Source organism: Bacillus rossius, chromosome 13 (genome assembly GCF_032445375.1).
Source record: "Bacillus rossius redtenbacheri isolate Brsri chromosome 13, Brsri_v3, whole genome shotgun sequence".
NCBI classification, from domain to species: domain Eukaryota; kingdom Metazoa; phylum Arthropoda; class Insecta; order Phasmatodea; family Bacillidae; genus Bacillus; species Bacillus rossius.
In genome coordinates this window covers 22,629,654-22,643,263 of record NC_086340.1, presented here as the reverse complement: position 1 = coordinate 22,643,263, position 13,610 = coordinate 22,629,654, and the positions used below count along the sequence as shown (strand labels likewise).

At 37.4% G+C, this 13,610-nt stretch overlaps 1 protein-coding gene across 3 annotated transcripts in view; it reads right to left on the bottom strand.

The window, feature by feature from the left end:
• Positions 1–13,610, bottom strand: part of LOC134538368 (TATA element modulatory factor-like) — a 44,861-nt gene that overhangs the window by 5,541 nt on the left and 25,710 nt on the right. For 2 of the 3 annotated variants that reach the window (XM_063379635.1, XM_063379636.1), the window contains exons 12-16: positions 13,041–13,240; positions 11,367–11,559; positions 8,142–8,286; positions 2,645–2,791; positions 1,551–1,677 (exon numbers count right to left, since the gene is read on the bottom strand). In XM_063379635.1, coding sequence (XP_063235705.1) covers positions 1,551–1,677; positions 2,645–2,791; positions 8,142–8,286; positions 11,367–11,559; positions 13,041–13,240 — 812 coding nt within the window. Of the gene's footprint in view, positions 1–1,550; positions 1,678–2,644; positions 2,792–8,141; positions 8,287–11,366; positions 11,560–13,040; positions 13,241–13,610 lie in introns of those variants that run through there. The other variant, XR_010076127.1, reaches the window with a different exon arrangement.

The window sequence follows — 13,610 nt, the reverse complement described above, 5'->3', positions numbered from 1 at the left end:
GCCTCGTCAGGGGTGTATGTGTGCCAGCGAGGCGGGACGATAAGCCGCGACGCTCGCCGTTGCTTCCAGCGCAGTATAGCCTCTAGGCGCAAGGCTTTGAACGGTCGCGCAGTCTTTTTAGTCGTCACGGGATAGCTGCGGAATTTGAGCGGAGACCGTAACATCATGTTGCAGAAAAACTACGAATAAAGGTGTAATGCAAGTCCCCTTAAAGTGCTTTCAAGAATCTGTACTGGTTGCATCACGCCCAAAAAATTACTCTGAAACACGCGTTTTTAGCCATTTCAACTCTTCTGAAACTACGGTTTAAACGCTTGATCCGAAATCAAAGGTACTTTTCGGTCCTCAGCGAACTCATAAAATGCTTTTCGTAAGTAAACCCCACTCGGATGTCTCGAGTGGTTTTGAAATCGCGATGTTTTTCCTGGCGCGCTGCACACCGTATGGTAGGCGGAGCCCTTAATATGTATGTTTGAACATGTACTTACGACACGGGGATTAGACATATTTTTAGCACAGGTAAGCCAAATATAGACTCTTAATCTGTACTATCATATAATTATGTATTAATATGTAAGTTTGAATATGTACTTACGACACGGGGTTTAGAAATAATTTTTAGCACAGGTAAGCCAAATATAGGCTCTATGTCTGTACTATCATATTAATATGTATTAATATGTATGTTTGAATATGTACTTACGACACGGGGTTCAGAAATATTTTTAGCACAGGTAAGCCAAATATAGGCTCCTAGTCTGTACCATCATATAATTATGTATTAATATGTATGTTTGAACATGTACTTATGACACGGGGTTTAGAAATATTTTTTAGCACAGGCAAGCCAAATATAGGCTCTTAGTCTGTACCATCATATAATTATGTATTAATATGCATGTTTGAATATGTACTTACGATCACAGTGCCAACATTTTTAAACCTGTTGCTCATAGAAGTTAAAAAAAATGTGTACGCTCCATGTAACGACCTAGTGATAACTGATCTACAGAATAAAAAACCCCGACGCATTGAGCTGAAGCCATTGAGCTAGTGACTCAAACACAACTTCAAGCAGTGTCGTACTCAATGTGGTCCGTTTCACCTAAGACGGTAAAACTCAAGTTTCAATTTCCAATGTTTGTAACCGTCATTTAAAATTACGCATCTCGCGATAATCCAACGTTCTTCTTCATGTTATACATACAATATTTAAATAAATGCATATGTTGTCATATAATAATCAAAAAACTTTTTTTCTTCATGTTTTGACAGTTTCATGGAGTTTTGTACGAAATTAAGTCGCAGTGTTGCAATCACTACTACTACCACCCAATTCTGTTAACCAAAACTAAAACCTAATCGAAGTTGAGTTGTACCGATTAGTCCATAGAACAATCACCAATGTTCGAGAATTGAAACTGACAAGTCACGAACCAACCACTGCGGTTCGAATTTTGTTTGCATTTGCTTACCAACTGAGCTGCTCGGTGATGCAACCTCGCTCGTTGCTCAGTGCGAAACTTCAAACAACACGAGGAGACACTCACCGTCCCTGAGCTTCAGTTGGGACTGCAGCCCTTCCAGCAGAGACGTGGTGTTCCCCGCCCGCAGGCTGTCGTAGACGTTGCACAGGCGGCCCGACGTGGACCCGGACTCGAACATGTCGTCCGAGTTCTACAAGCACAGCAGCGTTGTTGCCAATCCGAGCCGAGTACGACTGCTGTTAAAGTCAAGTACAGGTCATCCAATAAAATACCACAAAAAATTATTCCTTGATGATTCCCTGACCATTCAGGTCCTTCATACAGTTTCACTGAAACACAACCTTCAACAATTCATGTTCACCTGAAAATAAAATGACGTTTTCATTCAAAAACAGTTTAAAAAATAGGGGGTCGTCTTATAGCTGAAATAATTAAAATAAATGTTAAAAAAAATGGTTTACAATTACGGAATTTTGATTTATTATTTTTCTAAATTGAATAGAAGCATTACTATAGACATTACATATCAGTTAAGGATTTTTAATTCTAAAAGTGATTTAGGCAACAAAAAAAAAAGATATATAGTTTTTTTTTAAATTTATTTGTTTATTTATTTATTTATTCTGTGCAGTGACTTCCTACTAAGCACGGAATGAAAGAGAGTGATACTAAATAGGTGAATACGGTCAATTTTTGTGGTAGTTATTAGCACTGTCAAGAGTCACAACATACATCAAATTCTTCGATGTTGTAACACAACTGTTGACCTAGTAACAAAAAACTTAGGTGCTATGTACAAAGTGGAGTTTTGTACATCACACTCCAAGACACCACCATAGACGGAATCCTATACTAAAAAAATACAGCATTGCAACAAAGACTGAACCCAAATACAATATTCATGAAACAGTTCATGGTGATCTTTATCATAATAATTTCATTTTCTCTCTCTATTTCCCCCCCCCCCCCCCCCCGATCCTCACAGACATTAAAACATTCCTTTATAATTACATGTTTTACCTGATACTGAACACCCTGAAGTAGGTACGTTACGGAGCGAGGTGTCGCAATGGTACGACACGACTCAATTTCCGCAGTACCTGGGTTCGAATCCCCCCCACAATGCAGGCAGAGGAACGTCTGGTGGCGACGGTTACCTGCGCCCAAGCGATGCTGGAGAAAGACTCGGGAAGCGAGGCCCGGCCGAAACTCAGCGTGGGCGACGAGCGCTGAGAGAACGCAGGGGAGCCCTGCTGCCCTGGCTGGTCCCTACTCTCCCGCACGTCTCTCTCCCTCAACTGGTCCTGCGGAGCAGAATTTAGACCATGCCTCAAACTGACCTTGGAATTTAAACTGTGCCGTCGTCTTTGAAATAACATCATCAAACATAAATCAACATCATCAAACCGAGCTGTGCCAATCTACAAAACTTTACTGCTGTGCTAACTCACCAATGTACAAAAACTGTGATCCTGATTTCCTATTAGTCTACTGATATGATATAAGCATTACACTTCTGTCTAATAATAGGTTTCCGACTTAACTGTGATCCTGATTTCCTATTAGTCTACTGATATGATATAAGCATTACACTTCTGTCTAATAATAGGTTTCCGACTTATATAAGACATAACAAAACACATACAAAATGTTAAAATAACTTAAAAGTAGAGTCAGGTCATATTTCAATTTCCTTAAATATGAATCTTGAAATCAAATCACAAATCTAATCCTTTAATCTAAATTATTTCTTTAAATATTTTCTTTCCTCTTGAATATTTTATCTTTACATTAATCTATTACAGATTAAATTATATTTGAAGGTTCAAGGATTTGACTGACTTATCTTTACTTAAAACTTAACTATAAAAATAACAGACAACATAAACCTGTAAACTACTTAAAAGTATAAAAAAAAAACATCCTCCTTGAGAAAAATTGGGAAAAATGTCAGGGTGTGTGGAAAAAAAAAATAAAATAAATAAATAAAGAATCACGAAAAATTGTACATAGTACAAATTTTAAGGGAGTAAAAGGCATAATTGAACATTTGATACAGAATTTTAGAACTACAGTCAAACTTCTCTGAAACGACCCCTCACGGTTCCCAGGAATAGGGTCGTAATAGATGTTTTCAGAAATTTTCAGCTCATTTCAACCCCCCCTCCCCCCCCCCCCCCCAAACCGCTACTCGCTAAGAAACCAGCCGTACAATGGCAGGATGCCGTCACTCACAATGCTAGATGGCTTTGCTTTAAACCCACTTCAACCTTCATGACAAGTCCGTCACCCTACAGGCCACCTCTAAAGAAAAGATGTCACACAGTTTATTTTTACTGGTTAGTTTACATGTACGTTTTCTGCTTGCCGTAGTTAAATACACTAGAACCCCGATGTCACGAACCCCGGATTTAACGAAGAAGTGATTTTACGAATGCATTCTCGGGAACCGTCAAAAAATTGGACATTTTGACCAAAATGTGAAAATCAGAAAAAAATTTAAAAAAAAAAAAAAACGAAATGAAATGAAAGATTATTAAAATCTGTTAATTTTAACACACAGCGTATTTTTGTGTCAGCTTTAATACTTCCAATAATGTTCATGTAAGAATAACAGAAAAATAATGGGACATTTCCTTTAAAAATATGGCAGCTGTAGGTTCTGCAACGCGAGTGGGCGCACACGAAGCTCGCCCGGCTGGCTGACGGCAACGGCTTCATGACGCATAAGCTCACCCCTCCCTCCTCTCGGTAACATTCTTCAAGGCTAGCTCATCCCTCCCAGACACACAAACCATCTAGGGTGGTATTTATATTCACGTCTTGAGCAATTCCTTCGTCAAGAAATTCTTATATGCATTCTTATTTAACATTTGTATGCCATAGAGGTTGCTTGAGATGATCTCAAGTGATCGCAAACAAGACAATCTTGATGAAGACCATCTTATGATAGTCCCATATTTCTTATTTATGAGAGGGCATTCTCCTGTCTCATAGTCGTTGCTTGAGAACACCATCGTAGAAGCATGTTTCATAGTCGCTGAGACCTTGCTTAAGAACACGAATAAGAACGTCTTTGCCAAGATCACTGCAGGCATGTCTCAAGCAATTGCTTGTTCTGATCGCAATATATAAAATGGCGGATTCTCGTGAACCTCGTATTTTTAAACTTAAATAAATCCTGTATGAAGTGCTGAAGTAATTTTATATGTATTTTAAATGAGTTTAGTGTTTGCTTGTGACCAGTGGTTACATTTTCAAGTGCTAAACAGTCACGTTTATTTACGTATCAATCACAGAACGAGTACAATGGATATGGAAAATGATGCGTTTAATGATGGTTGATGGTACATATCACAATCAGAAAATTTAATTCTACATTCGTGACACCCAAAATACATTAAAAATAATTTAAGAAAAAGTGGCATTACACTATTGATATACCATAATTTTCCTCAATAGCTCGTTAGAGGTTTCGTAGTTTAATGGTTAGGGAGATGGGTTTCAAGTCCGTAGATTGAGAAAACAATGCGAATGTGGTTCAAATCCTGGCATTGACAATATTTTTTTTTATATAGTTACAGTAAATTAAAAATGCAAATATAACTTTAAGAGAAATTTTATTAGATTAATTTTTTAAACTCTAATTGTTATAATATATTTAAATACATAGCTCAATTTAATGATTTGGTTATTTCATACGCAGTAGGCTTTGAGACATACTGTAGTCTATATATTTTACTTACAATACGATTAAATTATAGAATCACAAGTAACTTGAACAAGAAAAATTAACCTATTATATGAGGAAATTAATGTCTTATATTATTGATGAACAAACACTTTATACAGGGTTTACAAAATTTTAAGTTCCTTACTATGTACCCTTATCAGATTCGTTCAAACTTATTGTTATAATTCTAAACATACATTTTTCTTACTTAAATTAAAAATTTTCTTTTACTGTGTAGTTAAATCTGATATTTTTATTAAACTAACATTTACTGTACCTTATCCTGAAGCTGAAGCAGAGTGACATTTTCTCAAAAAAAATTTTTTTCACTACCTGAAATTTTTTTTTTTTAATTCTGTAAAACAGGTAGCTTTTAAACACGTAGTAATTCAGTATTAACAGTTCTGAAGATGCTAACTTAATTTTATTATTTTTTAAAAGGGTATTATTAAATCATTAGATACATAATTTCTTAATGTTAAACTTGCACAGGAAAGACAAAAGTCTACTATAAAGTTCTTAATTTCATTCATCTCAAGTGACACAAGCTGAGATGTACTAGAAGGTATGCATATTTGTGGTCGCAAAACATCAATTTTTTCATGTGTGATTCAAGAGTATTAAAACAATAAACGAATTCCTCACATCAACGTACAAACGCACTTTGAATGTAGTGATATATACTCACTAAATCTTGTTACTATAAATAGCCTCAAATTCTGGGGTTTCAGTGCTTGGTGTGAATAGTACCAGAATATTTAACGAAAACAGTTCAATCGGCAAAGTTAGTGTATGCTCGTGTCTTTTCGGCTGTCTCAAGTAAGTGCTTCGTCAAGCCGTAAGTATGGCAAACAAGCTCTTGCTTGAGCATGCAGTCTTCATGAAGCTCGCCTTGTTCGCGGACTATGAAACATGGAGATTGAAATCGCTGCCTTGAGAAACAAGACCGTCTTCGTCAAGACTGTCTCAAGACATTGCTCAAGATGCGACTATAAATACCAGCCCTAGTGTCCTCCCTTATAACACCCCAACTTCGCTCCCCTTTGAGAAACCTTCAGTGAGAAAATGCTCTTTTTACCCTCCCTTCTCCTGTAAAATTGGGCTATTATGAGGGAGGGGTAAGAGAGTTGTAAATATTTTCGGACCCCTCCCTCCCCACTAAAACACGCCCAAAAAAAAGTATGTCAAAATATGTCACTTTTCACACCAAGTTCGAGTTTAGTCATCTCTGGTAAGGAATTTACAAGCTTTCAAACTTAAATATTAATGTATTTTAATAGCAAGGGTCCTATGAAAAGGAATGTAGAATCCCGCTGATGCGACCCCTCACGGTTTCCGGAAAAACGGACTTATAAACGGAATGGTCGCAATAGAGAATTCGGGCTAATCCCCCCCCCCCCCCCTAAATATATCCAAATAAAATACTCACGCTAAAGGAATTTGCGTCACGCGAGTTCGGCTATGCTAGCCGGCTGGTGGTTATTTTCGTACAAAACGTGGCGAAGAAACTTGTGTGGATCAGGTAGAAAACATTTGGCTATAAACGAACGATATAAGAACAATGCTATCCTGAAATGCTGTGACATGTTTTTGGAGTAGATAATCACAGCGACAGACCGACAGGATGCGCTCCCGCCCTTGCAGTCAGCGATGTTTATTTTGACAGCTCAAGCAATTATCTTTCCCACGTCCCTTCGCAGCGTAAAAAAAAGAAAAAAAAAACACGGAATGCAGATGGAAAAGTAACTATGCAGTAAAATAAATATATTTACAGCCCTGGTAATTTTTTCTATTCAATAAAATTCGAGGTATTAGTGATTTTTCAGCAGAAACTGCTGTGTGACTAATAAATTGTATCATAATAACTTAAACTTTTAAAGTATGTATTAACGGCGAAGGACAGTCGTATAAGCCCATAAAAATATTTATTTTACCGAGAATGGACTATACAACCTGTCTTTTGTCACACGCGGTGTGGGAGGGGAGGAGGATGCTGGCCGGACGAGTTTCTTACGCTCTCGCAGAAGCTACCACAGCGGCTTTTCGTGCGGGCGGGTAAGATAACATGACAGCTGAGATGGCTTTTCGTGCGATAGTGGACGTGCCGAGCTTGGCTAGACGCGTTAACAGTCCAGTTCTCGCCAAGATAAATGTGAACACATAGCGCCCAACAAAGTGTAACATACTTGTTTTTCAGCCGATTTTACTCAAATTTTCGACTTTCTCTGCTCAAATTTTTCACTGTTTCTCAAAAAACGGTCGTATAAATGGAATGGACGCATCAGAGGGGGGTCGCATCGGCGGGATTCTACTGTACCGAATAAAATCAAGCTGCTGTCACCAAACAAAGCATAAAACGGCATAAAACGTGGTCGCTGCGTTATTGCTCGCGCGAGAGGCGAGACATGGAATGTTAGAAGAAAGATAAATGTGGGGGAGACAGACGGCAGCCTGTGTGTTTCCTGCGTGGGAAATAAGTGGCGTAGCTTTTTTTTTTTTTTGCTGGGAGAAGCGACGGAAAAAATTATTTCTTGAGCTGTCAAAATAAACATAGCTGCGGCAGTTAAAACAAGTTGGCACTCGGCAAGAGAAACGCAGAAACTCACCACAAGAAACTTATTTTCCGATTTTCTTCGGATTTTCAGCAATTTTTTCACGGTTCCTCAATATCGGGTTGTAATAGATAGGTGGTCGCAATAAATGGGGTCGCAACAAAAAGGTTTTACTGTAACATAAATTTTTTGCACCAATTTCTTTGCACCATTTTCATGTTTTAGTACCAACTTTTTTCACCATTTCTGCCTTATTTTAACGTGGCTTTTGGTCATTTTATTTTCCACTTATTAGGGTCCCTAGCCGTCTATGAACGTGCTGAAACAACGCAGGGGGTATCTGACCGGGAACACCGCACGGTCGCAGACCTGCAGGAGGGCAGTCCGGCGCTTCTCCGCCTCGGTGGCCGCCCTCTCCACCCCCAGCTGCTGCTCCAGCACCGTCACTTCCCGCCGCAGTTCCGCCACCTGCTCCGCCGCCGACCGCCGCAGCGAGTCCGCAACTGAAACTTCCCTACAATCAATTACAATTCACACAAGCGTGAACTGACCTCCCGCACTCCGGACCACCAGCTAGGGCTGCACGAATGTGACTTTTTCAAATGCAAATCAAATGTGAATCAAATATTTGCGAATAGTAAATAATTTGCTAATATTTTCTAATTTAGTTCTAGGTATGAATCTGAATAATTACAGTCAAAAAATTTGGCACATTATAAATTGTTTGTTTTAAAAGAGTAATGTTCTTTAGCTTTATGTACATTTTTAAAAACTCAAGTAACATGTAAATTTTTGTGTCTCTTCTAATGGTTTAGTGATAAAACACAATCAGTGATCGGCGGGATTCTACTGTATTAACACATTCGAAAACTTTCGAAAATTTGAAAATTTCAAATACCTAATTTGGTTTCGAATGTGAATCGAATCAAATATTTGATTCGCACGAATATTTGCAATTTCGAGTATTCGCACACCCCTAACCACCACCACACCCTGCAAATGCAACATGTTATGTGTATGTATAACATTTTTTTTAAACTAGGGCAAGATGGGATGAATCGAGATTAGGGTAGATTGGAAAAATAAGTCAACTTTAAAAAAAAAAATTATTATTTTAAAAATTCACACTTTTATACTAAAGATACACAAAAAAAGTTTCTTAAAATCATGGGAACCCTTTTACACATTATAACATAATCTAAAAAATTTAATAAGAGTGTAAAATCTATTTAATAACTCTTACCTTTGATTGACTTGATCTTAACCTAAAAAATAACTTATTTGAAAAATATAAATGCATTCCAAATTACATAAATGTTATTCATATTACTTTGACAACCACAAAATTCATATAATGTTTCTTGGTAACAAAAAAAATGGGTCTGTAAGTATTCGAAAAATATTAGATATTCGTGAATAAATTGATATTCGATTCATCATCCAGATGGAATTATTTTTGTTGTGTAAACATATTAAGTTCTCTGTATACATCATTTGGCAAGAGTAGTTTCTTGAAAATGGAGCGGAAATAGATGTGAACAGAAATGTGACACAAAGTTGGCGGACCCACGTGTAGAAACATAAACCCGTAGAAAGTCACTTTAATAGAGATTAGTGTACATACCAAAAGCATTCGTGTGCCAAATGAAACTTAATGAAAGTGAAACCACCCCGAAAAATACATTTAGTAGACTAAATTAGTCATAGTAAAAAGTAATCTCAAGTTTTAAAATATCTAAGAAAACAAGCATTACAATGATGATAGTACATGTTCTCCTTGCAATCTGTCAACGTGCTCAGTAGAACAGTGGTAGAGTGCACAAGCGTGCACTACGGGAAACCTACCGGATGTGGTTCATTTACCATCACTGGAAATGTTATTTTATACTTTTTTAAAACCATTGTAATATAATTATTATGAATCAGGTCAATAAGGTAAGGTTTGTTGAAGTAATTATTTACAGACTTACGTGTACGTGTACGTGTGTGTGTGTGTGTGTGCGCACACACACGCACACCCTCCGCACCCCCACACGAAAAGAATACAAATAATAGTTTATTTTCAAGTTTTAAATTACAAATATGCAGTGTTTTGAATCGTTCACGCGATTATTCCATCACCGTTTGGCGAGACAGTAGCGAAAACAAAACTTTGTATACTTGTTGCATGTTTAAAACGTTACTTATTGTCAATCTTTTAGATTCTGAAGTCCCATTAAATTCAAAAATTTGTATTTATTTAGCACAAATAACAATCTTCCCAGTGAACATTGGTAAATGACAATCTCAGTAGTGAATATTGGTATATGACAAACTCACGAGGTATGCTATGTGAAGTATTCGTAAGCAAACAAATTTTTGTTGTTTCAAAGTCTTAGTATTCGAGGTCGAATGGAATACGAATAGTTTACTATTCAATTTCCTATTCAAAAATTTGAATATTCTCACAGGCCTCACAGGCAAACTTGTAAAATAACACTTTTAGTAAGGCATAAATTTCAAATATGATGTTTCCTTCTAACATATGTGGTGACCATGTACACTGTTTTTATCTGCAGCTTCGAAATTCTTTGACCTTGAGCAGCAAGTGAAATATGGAAAATGTATGAGGGAGGAGGGGGGGAGGGGTGTGGAAGGGGAAATGGCTGTCACGATCATTGAAAGTATCCGACTCCTGATTGGTATTTAGCTATTTGTTGCAGCAGCCGGCAGGCATGGTTAAATTCAAGTAAGAAACACGAAAGCTCAAAAAAAATATTTCAAATAACTCTATAACTAAGAACAAGATTAGATGGTGAATTGCAATGAAACAGAAATAACACCAAAGCATATCAAAATAACTAGCAACAAAATGCAAGTTAATACCTATTTCATTTAGCACTGAAATAAAACCAAAACCATGAAAATAATCAGCAATTTGACAAAATGTAACTCAAATTACATTTTTTTCCTTAATTCATTAAATGTATCTTATTTAGAATGAACTATTTACCTAATATAGGAACTAAATGGTTTGGAAAAAAATTAAAATTATGTTGTTTGACCTTGCATCTCTTATTGTTATTAGTAAAATGTTTCACATTAACAACATTGGCATATTTTAAAAAACATAAAAATTAGTAATAACATATATGTATCATGATTCCTACAAGTACTAGTTCTATTCTAGACATGCTTATTACTAATTATTTTTTTGTATTAGTGCACCATGTGACAGTCAAATGAAATTATTAAGGTGAAATAAGTATTTTAAATGTTCTTCTTCTTCAAATTTGTTGAATAATACACTATTGTTATGAATGAACACAATTCTTGTCCCTATTTTATTTATCACATATACTTTGCACCCATTTTATAATCAAAAATTGTCATTTTAGTAAGGATCTAAAGTAAGTAGAATACTGTATTTTCTCGAGCATTTTGCCAACATGAGTGGGTCCACAAAATGCCTTAAGTACAAAAAAATTAACGAGTTTGGTGGGAGAGGGGGGGGGGGGGGGGGGGGAGAAGAGAGAAAAATTAACTTTGTAGGCAATTAGAAAACATCCAAACAAAGGATAGCCAGGATGGACTGCAATCATATCTATTCCTTACTTATCTCTCGAACTCTTCAGCTGATTCATTTCTACTTGAAGCCGTTCTATTTCCAGTTTGTACTGGGCTGCCTCCTTCACAGCAGACGACAACCGCGACTCCAAGCCAGACACACGGGCGCTCATGGATGCACACTGCTCCCGCCACGCACGTTCTTGCTCCGACACAGAGTTCAGCTTCGTTTGCAGTTCATCTGAATTGATAAACATGTGGAAAAAATATATCAAAATTATTTGAAAGCACACTCTTTAAAAAAAACAGCAACCACTGACACCGATGTTGAAAACAGAAAATAAATACTATATATTGATGGCTTAGAATGAAAACCTTGTATCTCATACCGAACATATGAGGTTTTCTCCACAATGTGGAGTGCTACTGATATACGTGGTTTCTGTTTTTCCCGATAGAAAGCAGTAGGATGCACATTTTATTTCTTTCAGCCAAACATTTTGTGAGATTTTCTTTGGAAAAAACGAATCATTATGGAAATGCACCCATGATATTTGAAATGTAAAAATGTTACCTGCTATAAAAAAAACCAGGAAACACAGCCAAGGTGAAGAGCCATAACGTAACAAAAAAAAATTTTTGAACGCAAGAGACTTATTGGTGAGGAATTATAAACCCTCACATTTAAATTCTGTTGCTCGGGACTCGGCAGTAGGCTTTAACTTCGGCATTGTTTTGAAGCAGCAACGTAACGTGTGTACGTGACAAAGGACTGCTTGCTTTGTGGGACTGCCAGTATTTAAGCGTAGCCAACGTTACCAAGCCAAAATTGTAATAAAAATACCAGTATCTATAAGGGCTGGTAAAATAAAATGACAAAGAAATTGTGTTACGTTATGAAGAAACTAAAAGTATATTAACTCGGGCGAAATTAGTTGGAAATGGACTTATTATTTAACTTTTTGAAATAAGTTTTAAGTCGTGTTCATGGAGTTCTCTTATGTTGGTGATTCTGCTAAAACAAAGCGAACGTTTAAACAGAATAATATTTATGTTGTTACCTCAGTGAACGTGATATTTAAGCATTTATCAATGTTAAAAATGTGAAGAAATAATTAATGCATTCATTAAAATAAAAGAATGTATACATGTATAGAATTTTACAACGTCAAAACATGTTCACCGATATAGTTGATTTACTATGTATAAAGTTATGACATGTTTTCATGAATGCTTAGTTCGCAGTATCAAACTACGGTAATTACAATTAAATTGCAAATTATTCACACACTTCAGTACTGTGAATTGGGTTTTTTTTTTAAAGACAATTTTTTTCCGATTATCAAGCTTCAACACAGTTTTGACAGGAAAAATAAAGAAAAAAATTAATAGTAAAATGGTACCTAAAACAAATTTTAATAAGTGTAATGAGCAGTACTGTTTAAAAATTGTTTCTTCATCTCGCTGCATCCGTGATTCATATTCTTCTTAATTTTCTTTAGAATAAAAAAAATCATTAGGGAAATGTACCCCAAGATATTTGAAATGTAAAAATGTTACCTGTATATATAAAAAAACAGGAAACATGGCCACGGCAAAGGGCCATAACGTAACAAAAAAAAAAAATTTGTACGCGAGCGACTTATTGGTGAGGAATTACAGAATAGCAGGCTAGCAGCTGAAACACTGCACGCCAGATCAGAGATCCCTCACTGAGCTCACCCACGGTGTCGGCGAGGACCCGCTCCTGCTGCTCCCAGGAGGCCAGCTGCGCGCCGGAGGACGCCCGGAGGGACTCGAGCTGCCGCACCAGGGGCCTCGTGGCCGCCGACACGGCCTGGGCCAGCTCCTCGCTGCGAGCCTCGGCCCGCTCCAGCCGCTGCAGGGCCTCCGCGCACTGCCGGCGCAGGCAGCTCTCCTGGCTGCAACCACCACCGCCGCGTCACGCCTCTCTCGGCGGCCCGCCGGGCAAGGCGACACATTAGCAAGACACTGGAATCTTATATAACCAATCCTGGGGCCAGATATACCACACAATGTCGCGAGCTACCCGGCAGGCTCTCGCTGCTCTCGAGAAACTGGGGTTCGAATCCCACTTCGGCCGTTCCGGTGTGTCGAGTTTCGTGGTTTCTCGAAACCACTCCGGGCAAATTCCAGTCCCTTTCCTAGTTTCCTTGAGATGTGTTGTTCAGGTAATACATATGTTGCTATAATGATCTGGATGTTGATTGGATGTTAAGCCCAAATAAATACATATATATATTTTTTTTTTATTTGGGAATAATTATATTC